This window comes from Haematobia irritans, chromosome 4 (genome assembly GCF_050003625.1).
Source record: "Haematobia irritans isolate KBUSLIRL chromosome 4, ASM5000362v1, whole genome shotgun sequence".
NCBI classification, from domain to species: Eukaryota; Metazoa; Arthropoda; class Insecta; order Diptera; family Muscidae; genus Haematobia; species Haematobia irritans.
The window spans coordinates 165883928-165904235 of record NC_134400.1 but is presented as its reverse complement, the minus strand read 5'-3'; the positions used below and the strand labels follow the sequence as shown (position 1 = coordinate 165904235).

Here is a 20308-nt window from a genome sequence, read left to right as displayed (position 1 = left end):
AACGTAATTTTTTTGGAAAATTTTGTGAAAATGTTATTTCTATAGAAAATGTTGTCAAAATTTTTTTTCTATAGAAAATTTTATTTACAAAATTTTATTTCTATAGAAAATTTTTGCAATAATTTATTGCTATAGAAATGTTTTTCAACATTTTATTTCTATAGAAAAGTTTGTCAACATTATATTTATTCCTATAGAATATTTTGTCAAAATGTTATTTCTTTGGAAAATTTTGTCAAAATGTTATTTCTATAGAAAATTTTGTCAAATTTTTGTTCTATAGAAAATTTTGTCAAAATTTTATTCCTATAGAAAATTTTGTCAAAATTTTATTCCTATAGAAAAATTTTGTCAAAATTTTATTCCTACAGAAAAATTTTGTCCAAATTTTATTCCTATAGAAAATTTTGTAAAAATTTTGTTAAAATTTTATTTTTTCAAAATTTTATTTCTATAGATTTTTTTAAAAAATTTTATTTCTACAGAAAATTTTGTCAAAATTTTATTTCTATTGAAATTTTGTCAAAATTTTATTTCTATTGAAATTTTGTCAAAATTTTATTTCTATAGAAAATTTTGTCAAAATTTTATTTCTATAGAAAATTTTATCAAAATTTTATTTCTATTAAATTTTTGCAAAATTTTATTTCTATAAAATTTTTGCAAAATATTATTTCTATAGAAAATTTTTGGAAAAATTTATTTCTACAGAAAATTTTTGGAAAATGTTATTTCTATAGAAATTTTTTGCAAAATTCTATTTCTATAGAAACTTTTTGCAGAATTTTATTTCTACAAAATTTTTGCAAAATTTTATTTCTATAAATAAATTTTTGCAAAATTTTATTTCTATAGAAATTTTTTGCAAAATTTTATTTCTATAAAAAAATTTTTGCAATATTTTATTTCTATAAAAATGTTTGTCAACATTTTATTTTATTGCTGTAAAAAAGTTTGTCAACATTATATTTATTCCTATAGAAAATTTTGTCAAAATGTTATTTTTTTGGAAAATTTTGTGAAAATGTTTATTCCTATAGAAAATTTTGTCGAAACGTAATTTTTTTGGAAAATTTTGTGAAAATGTTATTTCTATAGAAAATGTTGTCAAAATTTTTTTTCTATAGAAAATTTTGTCAAAATTGTATTCCTATAGAAAATTTTGTAAAAATTTTATTCCTACAGAAAATTTTGTTAAAATTTTATTTTTTCAAAATTTTATTTCTATAGAATTTTTGTTCAAAATTTTATTTCTACAGAGAATTTTGCCTATAGAAAATTTTGTCAAAATTTTATTTCTATAGAAAATTTTGTCAAAATTTTATTTCTATAAAATTTTTGGAAAATTTTATTTCTATAAAATTTTTGTAAAATTTTATTTCTATAGAAAATTTTAGCAAAATATTAGTTCTATAGAAATTTTTTGGAAAATTTTATTTCTCTAGAAAATTTTATTTCTATAGAAAATTTTGACAAAGATTTATTTCTATAGAAAATTTTTGCAAAATTCTACTTCTATAGAAAATTTTTGCAAAATGTTATTTCTATAGAAAATTTTGTCACAATATTATTTCTAAAGAAAATTTTTAAAAATTGTATGTCTATAGAACATTTTGTCACATATTTATTCCTATAGAAAATTTTGTTAAAATTTTATTTCCATAGAAAATTTATGAAGCACCTGTTAGTTGTAGAGGAATATTTTGCAAAATCTATCAAAACATCAAGAATTCTATCAATTTAGCAAACTGTAAAACAATCTACCATTTTGGTACAGTTCTACCAACTGTGGTAACGGTGCTTCGAAGCCAATGTGTGATGATCCCTTGTGACGTATGATGAATTGTTTTTCGAAATTGACGATTGTATTACTCATACTCTAGTAGTCCAATATGACCAAGATAACTCCAGTGTGTACTCAGACGAAACGTATTTACAAACATACGAATTTAATTAAAACAAACATTTTTTTTTTATAAAGAATGTTTATGACTTTAGTCATTTGAAATTTTGCTGATAAGACTATAAATTCCTTAGGGAAAGCGAGTGATTTCTAAAAGAATTTATCATGATTTGTTTTTTATTCCGTGATTATCCAAAAATATTAAAAATATGCACTGTGAATGATTTTAACCACTTGAAACTCGAAAAATTATCTACTATAACTAAGAAAACAACATTAGAAAAGTCGAATGTGAATTGAATGGGAAATGTGATGTAACTTTTTTATGACAACCACACAGAGCACCCATCAAATAGGGATTTCAACGAGAATCAAAAAGTCGACTTTTCGACTATGTCAAATTTGGGAAAGACGATTATTCATCATTTTCAAAATTTGAAAATGTGGTCTATCGACTTTTACAAGTTTTGCAGAAAAAAACCTTTCGACTCTTTCGAAATTTGAAAAAGTAGAATATTCGACATTTTAAAATGTCGACGTTTGAAATAATCCACTTTTGGCCTTTTTCCAAATATCGACGACTTTGCGATTTTTACAAAATATAAAAAAGTAGACTTTTCGAGTTTCACAATTCGGAAAAGTATGCTTTTCTAAAATTTGGTACTGTCGACATTTTGTTATTTCCCAAATGTCTTTTTGTTCTTTTCGACCTCCACAAAACTTGAAATTGCTGCCTAATTGAGTTTTACTAAAGTCAACATTCAAGACATTTTCTCTAATTTGGCAATTTCAACCTTTTTCAAAATTTGAACAAATCTTTTAAGCATAGCAAAATTTAAAAAAGTCGACTTTTAGACTTATTTCAGGTTTTGAAAAAGTCGACTTTTCGAATGTTACAAAACAAAAAAGAAATTTTCGATTTTTTCAAAATGTGAAAAGTCGACATTTGACCTTACGAGTCTTGGAAAAGTTGGCGTTTTGAGCTTTTCAACATTTCGAATGTCGACTTTTCGATATTTTCTAAAATTAAAAAAATCGCACACGTCTACTTTCACAAAATTTTTTAATTTGGAAAAGTTTTGAGTTTTGCAAACGTAGACTTTTCGACATTTCACAGATTCGGAAAGCCGACTTTTCTAATTTTGCAAAATTTGAACAAAACAAAACGAATTTTTGACTTCATCAAAATGTGAAAAATTGGAATTTCGGATATTCAAGTTTTGAAATTAAATTTTTCTAAAATATAAAAAGGAGAATTTTGGTCTTTTTTGAAATTTGGAAAATCCATTGCAGAACTTAAAAAAGTCGACATTTGCAAATGTAGACTTTTCGATTTTTTTTTTTCAAAATTCGACTTTTTTGCTATACAAAAATGTGGAAAATCAATTATTTGTGCTTTTCTAAATTTCAAAAGTGGACATTTTCGAAATTTGGAAAAGTCCCCTTTTTGCCTTTTTGAAATTTGAAAGAGAACGACTTTTTGAGTTGTGCAACAGTCTACTTCCATAAAATTTTCCAAATTGGAAGAGATTCGAGTTGTCCAAAAGTAATCTTTTCGACTTTTTACAGATTCGGAAAATTCGACGTTTTTATTTATTTTTTTACTAGTTGACAAATTAAGAGATGTTGGCATTTTCAAAAAGTTGAAAATAATTGCAAAACTCTATAACCATTGCTTTTTAGTTTGCAAAAGTAAATTTATAAATTAAATATTAAAAATAAATATTATATCAATCAAAATTAAATTAAATTCAATTATAAAATAGTCTACATCACATCTAAATTTCTTATTCTAGCCATTGATCTTTAAATTTTGCCTCTAAATAGCTTTGACAATTTAGCAATTATTGAAAACTTATATCACACATTTTGGTTGGCTTCTTCATTCTCTGGCAATGTTGCCAGTATTGGGGATTTTTCCGCAAAATGGGTATATTTTTCGTGTATGGGGATGAAATTTCTGACTTGGGGATTTGGTGGGGATTTCCATAAATTTGGGGATTTTTGTGTGGATTTTTTTCGAGAAATCGGTTTACACTTTTTTCCCAAAAATGTTATTTCCATACGAAATTTTGTCAAAATTTTATTTCTATAGTCGTCTTTAAATTTTATTTCTGTATAGACAATTTTGCCAAAATTTTATTTCCATGGAAGTGTTGCCAGTATTGGGGATTTTTCCCCAAAATGGGGATATTTTTTCGTGTATGGGGAAGAAATTTATGACTTGGGGATTTGGTGGGGAATTTCCATAAATTTGGGGATTTTTGTGTGGATTTTTTTTTTCGAGAAATCGGTTTACACTTTTGTCCCAAAATGTTATTTCCATACGAAATTTTGTCAAAATTTTATTTCTATAGAAAACTTTGTCAAAATTTTATTTCTGTATAGACAATTTTGCCAAAATTTTATTTCCATAGGAAATTTTGTCAAAATTGTATATCCATAGGATATTTAATCAAAATTCTCTTTCTATACACAAATTTGTCAAAATTTCATTTCCATAGAAAATTTTGTCAAAATTTTATTTCTATAGAAAATTTTGTCAAAATTTTATTTCTATAGAAAATTTTGTCAAAATTTTATTTCTATAGAAAATTTTGTCAACATTTTATTTCTATAGAAAATTTTGTCAAAATTTTATTTCTATAGAAAGTTTTCTCAGAAGTTTATTTCTATAGAAAATTTTCTCAGAAGTTTATTTCTATAGAAAATTTGTCAAAGTTTTATTTCTATAGAAAGTTTTCTCAGAAGTTTATTTCTATAGAAAATTTATGAAGTACATCTTTGCAAAATCTACCAAAAAACATAAAAAATTCTACCAATCTACCAAACAATAAAAAAATCTACCATTTCTGGTAGAATTCTACCAACTTTGGCAACGTGTCTACCACCCAATTGTACTACATGAATATTTAGAAGTAAATTTTCGTTCATAAATACAAGATACACGATCACCACCCTCTTGGTGTTGTGATTCGAAATGCAGCTTGCAAGATTTGACAAAATTTTAATATTTAAATTATTACTGATTTTCTACAGTAGAGCCGTTTTCTTTATTATTATTATTATTATTATTATTATTATTTTTTTTAAAGAAAAATTGTCAAAAATGTATTGGGAATTTTTGTGAGAAATTTCAATTTGAATTGGGGATTTCTGGTGACGAAAACATCATAATGTGGGGAGAGCCAGAAAACAACTGGTGGGATACGTCTATAATACTACTAATACGCTCCCATGAACCGATTAGTTCTCTATTGTGTAAAATAAAAACAACACAAAAATTAAGTATACTTTTAGGCGCTTATTTATAAATCAACAGGTTTTATATTATTTCACTGGACACTATATTTGTGGAAACATTTGTTATGAATTTACAATATAGCATTTATATGTTTTTTGTTTGTGTGTGTGTGTGTGTTTTTTTTTTAACTCTTACCTGTTGTGATGATGTGGACGATGTTTCCTTAACACTACTTGAACTGGTATTGATCTGGCGTCCACCACCAGCCAAGGCTATTTGACTGGCACCACCATTAATTGCTGGAGATGTGATGACACCAACATTCGTGGGATTAATACTTGGTGATGTATTGGCCGATGATGATGATGTGGAAGGTGCTGTGCCATTTTTCTTATGGAAATTTTCAATAAACGATGTTGCTGGACTAATAACACCGCTCTGTGAACTATCCGAGAAATCTGACATCTGTAAGAGAACAAGGAAAAAAAATTATGGAAAATTTGATTTAGATAAATCTCCAATCTAATAATAAAATATACAATAAACCTATGACAGTTGTATGTAGTGGTAATGGTATTAACATATTTTGCCTCTATCGCTCTCCATACACTCACTCGTCGGCGTTTCTCTCCCTCTCTGTGTCTCTCAAAAGACCCTAAAGTAAATCAAAGTTGTCCTCTATTTACAATTGGCTAAAGGCTCGCCTGATTGTCTGCATATTCATTTTGTTTGTTGATGTTGTTGATTTATTTTTACTGTCTCCAAAGGTAGATGATGTCGTATGATTGCGGAGGGTGGTGAGTATTTGTGCATAATTTGTATGCATGTATGAATGTCTGTATAGAGAAGTAGCAGCATATGGTGTAGGTGCCGTTGTATGTTTGCAAGTGATTGAATGCTTGTGAGGCTAAATTAATGTGAAATTAACTGTTGAAAATCAATGCCACATGACTGACAGTGGCAATGTCGAACACAATATTGATTAAAACGCTCAACAGCGGATACTATTAACCCTTTGTGAACTGAAAAGCGAAGTATATTGACTTCGTGAAACTATTTTTTATTAAAGGAAATTTCGACATTGGCTTCTACATGTGAAATTTTCTTGCAGTAGATGATCGTGAATGTGTTCGTAACAGCTGAGCCAGTACACGGAGAGAAATATCACTACAAACTAGTCTAATAAATTTTTTATAAAAAAAATAACTGCAAACATGAATTAAATCAACTAATTTTATAACTCATTAATCGAATTAATTATATGACTCAATTAATTATTTAATTGAAGCAAAAATATATCTTGTTTGTTTTATTCCTGGTTTGTATGGGCTAACTATAATTATGATAGGTACATTTATCGTGCCTCACTCATATTTAGATAAAAAATTCAAAATATTAAAAAAACGTTTGTCTGAAGATAAAGTGAGTAAAGTAAAAAGTCGGACGTAGCCCATTATGTCATAGGTTAGATGGCAGTCCAATGTATCAGGCTCACTTAGAGTATTCAGTCCATTGTGATACCACATTGGTGAACTTCTTTCTTATCACTGAGTGCTGCCCGATTCCATGTTAAGCTCAATGACAAGGGACCTCCTTTCTATAGCCGAGTCCGAACGGCGTTCCACATTGCAGTGAAAGCACTTAGAGAAGCTTTGAAACCCTCGGAAATGTCACCAGCATTACTGAGGTGGGATAATCCACCGCTGAAAAACTTTTGGTGTTCGGTCGAAGCAGGAATCGAACCCACGACCTTGTGCATGCAAGGCAGGCATGCTAACCATTGCACCACGGTGGCTCCCACAGAAGGTTACGTTGTGCTAAATTAAAATAAGATCGGGTACTAAATAAGGCTATTATGGTCAGAAATAAAGTTATAAGGGGTAAATTTTTCAAAAATGGGCGATAAAGGGTGATACGGTCAAAATTTGGTCAAGGGAAAACGCGTGTAAATCGGTGAAATCGTTTATTTAAAAAATCAAATTACATTTCTTTTTCAACTTCAATTAGTATAAAATTCAGGAAAAATATTCAGTTAGGCTTTCGCTTTTCCAAATCCGAATTGCCGGGCCTCACGCTTGACACCTGCCATCAGATTTTGTACAGCCACCTTGTCCACCTTCTTCGCCGCAGAAAGCCAGTTTGCCTTGAACTGCTGCTCGTCCTTAGCAGTTTTTTTGGTCTTCTTTAGGTTCCGCTTGACAATAGCGCAGTATTTCTCAATTGGGCGGAGCTCTGGGGTGTTGGGAGGTCCTTGTCCTTGGGAACCACCTGCACGTTGTTGGCGGCGTACCACTCCATGGCTTTTTACCGTAATGGCAAGATGCCAAATCCGGCCAAAACAGTAAGGAACAACCGTGTTTCTTCAGGAAAGGCAGCAGACGTTTATTCAAACACTCTTTCACGTAAATTGCTTGGTTGACAGTCCCGGAAGCTATGAAAATGCTGCTTTTCAAACCACAGGTACAGATGGCTTGGCAAACCAGATATTTCTTTGCGAACTTTGACAGTTTTATGTGCTTGAAAATATCTGCTACCTTTCCCCTTCCTTTTGCCCCTTATATATATATATATATATATATATATATATATATATATATATATATATATATATATATATATATATATATATATATATATATATATATATATATATATATATATATATATATATATATATATATATATATATATATATATATATATATATATATATATATATATATATATATATATATATATATATATATATATATATATATATATATATATATATATATATATATATATATATATATATATATATATATATATATATATATATATATATATATATATATATATATATATATATATATATATATATATATATATATATATATATATATATATATATATATATATATATATATATATATATATATATATATAGAGAGAGAGTCTAAAATCAATATTTCTGCTAGACACATTTTTTGGCAGATCAAAGTTATTATACCCTGACCACTACTATGTGGCGCAGGGTATCAAATAGGAATGTAATGACCGGGTTTTACTAAAATTAAGAGAAATCTTCCTTTTGTGCCCTCAAAGGGTTAATAATACCACATAACTATAATATACCAGATTGCCCCACCAAACTAGTCTAATTAACAATAAAATAGATAATATATTTATAAAACAGCAGAAACAAAAACACCAAGAAACAAGAGGGAAGCAAGAACACAACAACAACAACAACACTGGCTAAAAAATTGATTATTTTCCAATCGATCAGCGTAGCAAAATTAACAACACAACGGTTGTGCCCGGTTGCGGTAAACATGCCAGGTGGGCGTCTAAGTGACAATAGCAGCCACAAAATAAGAAGAAATAAGCAAAAACTGGCGAATAGCCCAGCAAACAAACAATGATGTAAAATAAAAACAAAGAAAATTGGCTACAAAAATAATGTAAAAAAAATAAATAAAATGTCGTAACAAAATTTTAATTTAATTTTTTTATACACACTGAAAAAATATTGTCTTGCGGAAATCAAATGCTACCATTTTATATAAATTTTTGCAAGTATGAGAAAATTGTGTGACTGATTTTTGTTTCAATTTAAAAATTTTTTGATTCTATTAAATTTTTAATTGAATATTTTTTAAAACTCAATTAAGACTTAAATTAGAAATATTTTCGTGAATTTTTTTTCGGTGTAATCTTTAATAATATGTAACTGGGATTCTGAAGGCATTAATAAGCATGCGGTGTAACTAATAATCAAACTACGACTTCTGGGGTCTCGTTCTCTCGAAACGACCCACTCTTAATGATCAGTTTACTAATTAATTTTAGCTCATAGTTTATAAAATTACACGTTTATGTGTTTTAATAAAAAAAAAAACAAGTACATACAGTCGTAAGTTCGGCCAGGCCGAATCTTATGTACCCTCCACCATGGATTGCATAGAAACGTGCACTAAAGACTGTCATCCAGAATTGAATTACTTGGGTTGCGGTAACACTTGCCGATGGCAAGGTATCTTAAAACTTCTTAACACCGTCTTCTCAATTGTAAGTTAGTCCATACGGGGTATATATTAAATAAAAAAAAAGCCGATTAAATACGTAAATAATTCAGTTTGACAAAATTTTCTATAGAAATTATTCAGTTTGACAAAATTTTCTATAGAAATAAAATGTTGACAAAATTTTCTATAGCAATAAAATTTTGCCAAAATTTTCTATAGCAATAAAATTTTGACAAAATTTTCTATAGCAATAAAATTTTGACAAAATTTTCTATAGAAATGAAATTTTGGTAAAATTTTCTATAGCCATAAAATTTTGACAATATTTTTTATAGAAATAAAATTTTGGCAAAATTTTCTATAGAAATAAAATTTGGTAGATTATTTTTGGGAATCGGCTACATAACTGTAGACCAATATGGACCAATTTTGGCATGGTTGTTAGCGGCCATATACTAGCGCAATGTACCAAATTTCAACAGGATCGGATGAACTTTGCTCCTCCTATAGCTCCGGAGGTCAAATCTAGGGACCGGTTAAAGTGGGGGTTAGGTTAGGTGGTTAGGTTAGGTTAGGTGGCAGCCCGATGTATCAGGCTCACTTAGACTATTCTGTCCATTGTGATACCACATTGGTGAACTTGGGGGGTCATATATAATTAAGATCGGTATGGACCAACTTTTGCATGGTTGTTAGAGACCATATAATAACACCAAATTTCAACTGGATCGGTTGAATTTTGCTCTTCCAAGGGGCTCCGAAGGTCAAATCTGGGGATCGGTTTATATGGGGGCTATATATAATTATGGATTAATTCCTGCATGGTTGTTAGAAACCATATTCTAAAACCATGTACCAAATTTCTGCCGGATCGGATGAAATTTGCTTCTCTTAGAGGCTCCGCAAGCCAAATCTGGAGATCGGTTTATATGGGGGCTATATATAATTATTGACCGGTGTAGACCAATTTTTGCATAGTTGTTAGAGACCATATTCTTACACCATGTACCAAATTTCAGCCGGATCGGATGAAATTTGCTTCTCTTAATGCTCTGCAAGCCATATATAATTATGGACCGATGTGAACCAATTTTTGGATGGTTGTTAGAGACCATATACTAACACCATGTACAAATATCAACCAGATCGGATGAATTTTCCACCTCCAAGAGGCTCCGCAAGCCAAATCTGAGCGTCGGTTTATATGGGGGCTATACGTAAAAGTAGCCCCCATATACGTAAAAGGCCCATTTTCAATACCATCCGACCTACATCAATAACACCTACTTGTGCCAATTTTCAAGTCGATAGCTTGTTTTGTTCGGAAGTAAGCGTGTTTCAACAGACGGACGGACATACTTAGATCGACTCAGAATTTCACCACGACCCAGAATATATATACTTTATGGGGTCTTAGAGCAATATTTCGATTTGTTACAAACGTAATGACAAAGTTAACAGGTTGGCTGATAAGTCCCCGGTCTAACAAAGAAAAACACATTTTTTGTCAAAATTCGTTTTCATTATTCAACATAGTTCCCTTCAAGAGCGACACAACGATTATAACGTCCTTCCAATTTTTTGATACCATTTTGGTAGTACTCCTTCGGTATTCCCTCAAAATAGGCCTCGGTTTCGGCGATCACCTCTTCATTGCTGCCAATTTTTTTCCCTGCGAGCATCCTTTTGACGTCTGAGAACAAGAAAAAGTCGCTGGGGGCAGATCTGGAGAATACGGTGGATGGCGAAGCAATTCGAAGCCCAATTCATGAATTTTTGCCATCGTTCTCAATGACCAGTGGCACGGTGCGTTGTCTTGGTGGAATGACACATGACAAATTATTCCATGCGCATCCCAAAAAAACAGAGGCCATTACTTTGCCAGCGGACTTTTGAGTCTTTCCACGCTTCGGAGACAGTTCACCGGTCGCTGTCCACTCAGCCGACTGTCGATTGGACTCAGGAGTGTAGTGATGAAGCCATGTTTCATCCATTGTCACATATCGACGGAAAAACTGGGGTGTATTACGAGTTAACAGCTGCAAACTCGCTCAGAATCATCAACACGTTGTTGTTTTTGGTCAAATGTGAGCTCGCGCCGCACTCATTTTGCACAGAGCTTTCGCATATCCAAATATTGATGAATGATATAACCAACACGTTCTTTTGATATCTTTAAGGCCTCTGCTATCTCGATCAACTTCATTTTATGGTCATTCAAAATCATTTTGTGGATTTTTTTGATGTTTTCGTCGGTAACCACCTCTTTCGGGCAACCACGGCGTTCACCGTCCTCCGTGCTCATTTCACCACGCTTGAATTTTGCATACCAATCAATTTTTGTTAATTTCCCTGGGCAGAGTCCAGAAACTCATTATCAAGCCAAGTTTTTGCTTCCACCGTATTTTTTCCCTTCAGAAAACAGTATTTTATCAAAACACGAAATTCCTTTTTTCCATTTTTTTCACAATAACAAAAGTTGCTTCACAAAAGACGCTCTACCTCACAAACTAATTGACTTACAGACGTCAAATTTTGACACGAATCATTTGTAGGTTGGTACTATATAAAAATAATATGCATTTAATACTAGCGACGCCATCTATGTGTCAGACCGGGGACTTATCAGCCAACCTGTTATAGCAATAAAATTTTGACAAAATTTTCTATAGTAATAAGATTTTGACAAAATTTTTTATAGAAATAAAATTTTGACAAAATTTTCTATCGCAATAAAATTTTGACAAAATTTTCTATAGCCACAAAATTTTGACAAAATTTTCTATAGCAATAAAATTTTGACAAAATTTTCTATAGCAATAAAAATTTGACAAAATTTTCTATAGAAATAAACTCTTGAAAAAAATGTTCTATAGAAATAACATTTTGATAGATTATTTTTGGGGATCGGCTATATAACTATAGACCGATATGGACCAATTTTGGCATGGTTGTTAGCGGCCATATACTAGCGCAATGTACCAAATTTCATCACGTACCAAAATTTCAACCGGGTCGGATGGGAGCCACCGTGGTGCAATGGTTAGCATGCCCGTCTTGCACACACAAGGTCGTGGGTTCGATTCCTGCTTCGACCGAACAGTTTTTCAGCGGTGGATTATCCCACCTCAGTAATGCTGGTGACATTTCTGAGGGTTTCAAAGCTTCTCTAAGTGGTTTCACTGCAATGTGAAACGCCGGACTCGGCTATAAAATGGAGGTCCCTTGTCATTAAGCTTAACATGGAATCGGGCAGCACTCAGTGATAAGAGAGAAGTTCACCAATGTGGTATCACAATGGACTGAATAGTCTAAGTGAGCCTGATACATCGGGCTGCCACCTAGCCTAACCTAACCTAACCGGGTCGGATGAATTTTGCTCCTCCTATAGCTCCGGAGGTCAAATCTGGGGATCTGTTAAAATGGGGGTTATATATAATTAAGATCGGTATGGACCAATTTTTGCATGGTTGTAAGAGACCATATACTAACACCACGTACTAAATTTCAACCGGATCTGGTGAATTTTGCTCTTCCAAGGGGCTCCGGAGGTCAAATCTGGGGATCGGTTTATATGGGGACTATAATATATAATTATGGACCGATGTGAACCACTTTTTGTATGGTTGTTAGAGACCATATTCTAACACCATGTACCAAATTTCAGCCGGATCGGATGAAATTTCCTTCTCTTACAGGCTCCGCAAGCCAAATCGGGGGATCGGTTTATATGGGGGCTATATATAATTATTGACCGATGTAGACCAATTTTTGCATAGTTGTTAGAGACCATATTCTTACTCCATGTACCAAATGTCAACCGGATCAGATGGATTTTGCTCCTCCACGAGGCTCCGCAAGCCAAATCTGAGCGTCGGTTTATATGGGGGCTATACGTAAAAGTGGTCCGATATGGCCCATTTTCAATACCATCCGACCAACTACTTGTGCCAATTTTCAAGTCGATAGCTTGTTTCGTTCGGATATTAGCGTGATTTCAACAGACGAACGGACGGACGGACATGCTTAGATCGACTCAGAATTTCACCACGACCCAGAATATATACTTTATGGGGTCTTAGAGCAATATTTCGATTTGTTACAAACGGAATGACAAAGTTAACCCTCCAATACTCAAGCCCGCCTTTAGGCGGGCTTCTTTTAGTAAGAAAGCTTTAAGTAAAACACACCTTAAGACAACAAAAATGGGCAAAATAAGAAGAAAACTTATTTGAAACTATTTAAGAGGCTTTGCAGCATATGCTGAATTTTACCGTACACATTTTTCTTGCTTAGTTCTCTTGCTTTTGTGTCCTTAACATTGAAAATGTATTCAGCTGGCAAAAAAATTGGGGTATTAGAGGGTTAATATACCCCCCATCCTATGGTGGAGGGTATAAAAAAAAAACAAAACACACAAAAAATACATAAATTATGGACAGCTAATTCGTCATATTTGCGTAAAAAAGATTTTGATATATTGTAAAAAAAATTTTTATTTCTCCTCCAAAAATTGGTCATTTTATATAAACATTAATATTATAATTCATTACATTTGTTTATCAAATATAAAAACTACAGTTTTATAAATAAAGGATATGTCTTGACATCCTCTATTTATAAAAATAATTTAATAAATTTTTGAATTATTATTGGTTATTGTGATGTGATGAATTAAATTGCAGATTAATATTTATGCAAATCTTTGTATACATTTGTTGCCTTGTTTTAAATTTTAATTGCATATAAAAAAAAAAAAAACAAACAAAAAATTGGCCTAAAACAATAAAACAATCAAAATTAGAATCATACACAAAACGTCCCATACTATATTTATTCGAAATACGATCCCCCTTAAACCCCACCAAAAAATATATCGAGAATAAAAAACATTTAAATGCAAATCGCACACGAGTGTCTAAGGAAATCCCACGTTCATTGTTAGCTTTGTAGCACAACACAACAAAGCCTTCCCATTGTTACTCTCCTACCGTTTGGGGATTTAATGTTTGTCTCGTAATGTAGCATTTTCATACCTGTGCACAGATTTATAGCATTTTTACAGAATTTTAATCGTATAGTATTTTGAGCTTGTTTGGGGGTTATATATCTCCACCAAATTAGATTTTTTGCACTTGATGCATTAATCCGAGTAATGTTATTAGATTACACTGTAAAAGAATATGCTTCCAATCGACTGTTCCAAATATCGAATGCAGACATAGAAGAAATTAAAGTTTAGTTAACCCTCTAATGCCCAAGCATATAGGCAAAAAAAATTTATAAACTAAAAAAAATTAAAACTAACTAAAAGACTTTACAAAATTCTTTCCTCCGAAACGAAGTTTTTTTTTTAATGGTACAATTAAATATAGAATCGGGTAGCACTCATTGATGACAGCAGATTTCATATATAACGTACTGCCACTATAGCTAACCAACGCTAACCTAAAGTAACAAAACACAGAAAAAATATTTCCAATTAAAAAGTTGATTTATGTTGAAAACTTTTTCAATTAAAAAATTAATTGATGCAATTAATTTTTTAATCAAACTAGAAACATTAGGCACAGAAATGATATATCACCAACATGTTTGTAATTAAAATTTTAATTGAATTTAAAAAAAAAATATTAATTTAAAAATTTAATTGATTCAACATTTTTTTTTTAATTGAAACAAAAATCAAACACAAAATTAATAGTATCTATTAATTGTTTAATTGACTTTGATGATCGATACTATCATTTCTGTGATTGAAGAAATTTCAGTTAAAAATTAATTGGATCAATTAATTTCGTGATTGAAGACAAAAATATTTTTTGTATGAGTAAATGATTGAAAATTTTTAAATTTTAAATTAAAAAATTAATTGATACCATAAACATTTTAATCAAACTCAAAAGACTAAGTCAGTTAAATAATTATGGATTTTTTTTTTAATTTTTTATTTAAAAACTTGAAACAATACCTTTTTTAATCAAACTATAAATAAAATTGAAAAAGACATCAAACTAAAATTAAAAATTTTAAAAGTCAGTTAAGAAAGTATTTGAAAGTACACACAAAAAATTTTTTTCTGATCACGAAATTAATTGATCCAATTAATTTTTAATTAAAATGTCTTCAATCACAGAAATGATAGTATCAATTAAAAAATTAATTGAAGGTAAATTAAAAAGTTAATTGATCCAATTAAAAAATTAATTGATACTATTAATTTGTGTGATTGATTTTTGTTTCAATTAAAAAATTTGTTGAATCAACTAAATTTTTAATTGAATATTTTTTAAAACTCAATTAAAATTTTAATTGGAAAAATTTTCGTAATTTTTTTTGTGTGTAGTTACGTATTTACTTTAAGAATTAATTGAGTTTTGTAAACAACATCAATTGAATTTTTAATTAAATCAATTAAAAAATTATTTGAAATTTGCTAATGAAATCAATTAATTTTTTAATCAAAGATTTTTTATGTCCAATTAATACTGTGATTGATACCATCGTTTTCATGATTGAAGGCATTTCAATTAAAAAATTAATTGGCTCAATTAATTTCGTGATTGAATCAGAAAACATTTTTTTTTTGTGTATGTACCCATCATCATGGATTTACATCCAACTATGGACTGATCTGTTGCAAAAATGCCTTCATGACAGCCAGGAAATCAATTCTGTTCTGTTCGGTCTACACACAAAAAAAATTTCACGAAAAATTTTCCAATTAAAATTTTTATTGAGTTTTAAAAAATATTCAATTAAAAAATTGATTCAACAATTTTTTAATTGAAACAAAAATCAATCACAAAAATAATAGTATCAATTTTTTTTAATTGGATCAATTAACTTTTTAATTGACCTTCAATTAATTTTTTAATTGATACTATCATTTCTGTGATTGAAGACATTTCAATTAAAAATTAATTGGATCAATTAATTTCGTGATTGAATCAGAAAAAATTTTTTTTGTGTGTAAGGTAGTGAGTTGAGCCCATCTGTAAATGGACACTGTGCCCAAGAGCGGTGGGCTCTAAATGGGCCCTGAATCCAAAGGTAACGCACGGAATATATACGAGTGTAATAAGGCCATAGTCTGGTGGACATCGATGGAGATAAAGTATAAGGGAAGTGTTGTCTTGGCCTAACTGGGGCAAAGAAGACCACGTCAACCAGAGCCTTGGAGACGATACTAGAGGTTCAGATCAAAAGCCAAGCGGCAATGACAGCGATGAGATTTAAGACCTTGGAAAATGGACGGAAACACGACGAGATGGCAATAGCAGTCGAGTGAGACCTTCGGATGCTAGTAAGAAGGGGACCAGTACACGCAGAGAAGGAATATGATCACCTCAAACATGTTTCAAGAGCAAAATGTTATTTTTGTATGGTGACCATGTAACATGTTTGTCACTAAAATGTTATTTTCTCGTCAAATATAACCTGCTTGCCGAAATCAGATACATGATTTCCGAGAAAATAACATGGTTGTGAAAACCATGTTACATGGTCACCACCCAAAAATAACATTTTGCTCTTAAAACATGTTTGAGGTGATCATATTTCTTCTCTAGGTGTTAGAAGTGGAATGGTCCTATATGATAGAAATACCAAAACATGGATTCATACTCTAATAAAGGGTGGTTAAATTGTAAGGGCCGATGTTGAATGTGAACTACACCTAAACGCCAAGTTTTTTCCGAATTTTATTTGACATTTCTCTATTTCAGACTTACTCAATTTGAACCGTGGAGAGATACACAATCCAACAACGTGTTAAATGGTTCCAAGAAATGGCAACAGTGGATGATCAATTTTCGAAGAAAATCATCTTCAGTGATGAGGCAGATTTTCACCTCAGTGGATTCGTCAATAAATAGAATTGGGCGAATGAGAATCCAAGAGTGATTGTCGAAAAACTAATGCACCCACAAAGACTGACTGTTTGGTGCGGTTTATGGGTTGGCGGCATCATCGGGCCGTATTTTTTCCAAAATGAGGCCGGTCATGCAGTTACTGTGAATGGTGTTCGCTATCGTGAGATGATAACGAACTTTTTATGGCCCGAATTGGAACATATGGATGTGGACGATATGTGGTTTCAGCAGGACGGTGCCACTTGCCACACAGCTAACGAAACAATGGCTCTTTTTAGCAACAAATGCAATGGCGTGTTATCTCACGTAATGGCGGATGTCAATTGGCCGCCAAGATCATGTGATTTGACACCGTTGGACTTTTTTCTTTGGGGTTATTTGAAAGAAAAGGTGTACGTCGATAAGCCAGCAACAATTCAAGAGCTAAAGGATGAGATCATTCGGCACTTAACGGCATAGAACCTCCATTATGCCTCAGCGTCATCGAAAATTTGGACCATCGGATGGAGGTGTGCCACCGAGGTCGCGGCGCCCATTTGGCCGATATTTTGTTCCATACATAATTGAGTAATACCAATATATCATAATAAAATAAAGTTACAATAATTTTCTAAATAGTTTGTGTTTTATTCAAAATCAACATCGGCCCTTGAAATTTTAACCACCCTTTAGAATAAATTACGTCACAAAATCGTGAACGGATGGTAATAAAATTAAACGGAAATGTTTGCGAAAAATCAAAATGGAAATGGTTCACAGTTTCGGTTAGTATGGGGGCTATATCAATATCTGGACCGATATAGGCCGTCTTCGAACTTGATCTGTCTGCAGGAAAAAGACGAGTTCATGCAAAATGTCATTATTGAAGACTGTAGATTGATTACAACATACAGACAGACGGACATGGTTATATCGTCTTTGAATTTCTCCCTGATCACGAATATAATTTATGTAGTTGGAAATCGATATTTCAATGTGTTACAAACGGAATGGCAAACTTATTATACCGTCATCACAAATTTCTTGATTTTAAAGAAATTTGTCCTTAATGCTTTGTAAATTTAGGTTGCATAATTCTCCACATTAGGTTAATATTTTTTTCAGTGTGCTAACCATTTCTTCAAAATATAAATTTCTTTACTTTGGTTATGGAAATAAATATTTTACAACAAATTATATTTTGATTAATTACGAATGGATGAATGTTTCCATGATTGATCATTTTACCTTGAAAATTTAGTAAAGTTACCTTTATATGTGGGAGGAGACAGCAAGTGGGTATTGATTTCTTTGTTATTTCCTCTTCTGGCGCAAGGCGATGCCAGAGCTGTAGACGTTATAATTCATAGTTTAATATGCATTTAAGTTTAATTTCATTTTTATTTCTCTCGTTAACCTTATAGGCCATTATAAAATGTAATGGAGCTATTTGGCGAGTGTCTTCAAATGTACCTATATAACGTGTCTGCTTCAATGTTGACAAATTTCAAGTACAAAAATCTTAAATTTAAATAATCGTTGGGGGTAAGTGAGTGTATAATGCATAGTGAAGCGAAAGTTCAAATAAATGTTAATATATTACCAAAGTAATATAGATATTTCTGGACTAAAATTAATAAAATATTTAAGTCGACAAATTGCAATCTACTATACGAGTATAAAAATAAGTCGGGTTTTCCTTCCTGACGCTTTAACTCCAGAACGCATGAACCGATTTCCCCGGTTTTGTATTCGTTGGAAAGGTTTGAGGTTTATAGCAAAGAAAATTCACGAAAAGTTTCAACGCAAAAGCGGGAAAATCTTTTTTTACATACAGCGCACGTTACAAAAATTTATAATTTGAATTCATCGCAGTTGCTTTTGATATAAAATAATTTTATTTTTTTTTTTTTAACATGAGAAATGTTTGGAGAACGTAGAGGATAATCATGTGGTGAAAATAGGGTACCTCATTTCTGGTGGGGGATGGGGACATCCCCCTTGCCCGAATTTTTCAAAATTGGGCCAAAGTTCTTCGATTTGGGTGAAATTTTATTTTTCGATATTTTGTTGCGGAGGTGGACAACCCCTTTTATACGACTTTTGTTTAAAGTTCTGTGAAAAAAAAATACAAATTCTCTGATTTACTTGAGATTTACAGAGAACACGCCGTGAGTTTATGAATTTATTATGGGGTACCCGATTTTTTAATATTTGGACGAGAAGAAGCACTTCCCTTTGTACGACTTTTTGAAAATTGGAACAAAACTATCCAATTTGCTTGAAATTTTCAGCGAAGGTTGAAGGGGCGCCTAGGCAAAGAACAGCTACTTTAATTTTCGATATTTGGTCGAGGAGGGAACCTCCCCTTTGTCCCACTTGTTTTTTAAAGTACAGTGAAAAAACCTAAATTTGTCGACTTACTGAAATTTTACAGAGAAGTTGGGGGAGATTATGAAATGTATATGAGGTACATATATGATTTTTTTTTTTAATATTTGGTCGGGGAAAAATAAAAGGGCACATAGAGACCTCCTTTCTCCTCAAGTCTATACCTTGAAACAATTAAACTTTTCCAATTTACTTGAAATTTGCAAAGGCCATAGTTCCCCTATGCACGCAGAGAAGGAATATGATCACCTCAAACATGTTTCAAGAGCAAAATGTTATTTTTGTATGGTGACCAAGTAACATGTTTGTCACTAAAATGTTATTTTCTCGTCAAATAAAACCTGCTTGCCGAAATCAGATACATGATTTCCGAGAAAATAACATGGTTGCGAAAACCATATTACATGGTCACCACCCAAAAATAACATTTTGCTCTTAAAACATGTTTGAGGTGATCATATTCCTTCTCTGGGTGTGAAATCAATATGGTGTACTTGATTTTTGGGTATTTGAACGGGAACCTTCTCGTTGCCCTACACTATGAAACTTGAAGGAAAGTTTACAGATTTTCTTGGAATTTGCAGAGAAAGTGACGTCCCTTTACAAAAAAAAGAGCAAAATCTAACCTTCTCCGATTTACTTGAAATTGGGTGAAGATGATTAAATTTAAATTTTGGTTGAAGATGGGGGCTAGTGAAGTTAGTTAGTTTGTGAAATGAATATATGGGGTACGTGCATTTACGATATCTAGTCGTGGAGGAGCGAAGGAGGGGGGTTCCCTTCTGCCCGATTTTAGCAACTTTGTACATAATTTCATGATTTTTCCACAGGCTTCGGTCAGACTTTTTTAAGTAAAAAACTTAAATTTACATTAAGTTGACAGGCAATGTAGAGGGCGCTTTATTTT

The 20308-nt window shown here is 31.5% G+C and overlaps 1 protein-coding gene across 9 annotated transcripts in view; it reads right to left on the bottom strand.

The window, feature by feature from the left end:
* Sarm (sterile alpha and armadillo motif) overlaps positions 1 to 20308 on the bottom strand; it is a 309482-nt gene that overhangs the window by 114470 nt on the left and 174704 nt on the right. For all 9 annotated transcript variants that reach the window (XM_075308449.1, XM_075308451.1, XM_075308450.1 and 6 more), the window contains one exon: positions 5343 to 5612. In XM_075308449.1, coding sequence (XP_075164564.1) covers positions 5343 to 5612 — 270 coding nt within the window. The remainder of the gene's footprint in view (positions 1 to 5342; positions 5613 to 20308) is intronic.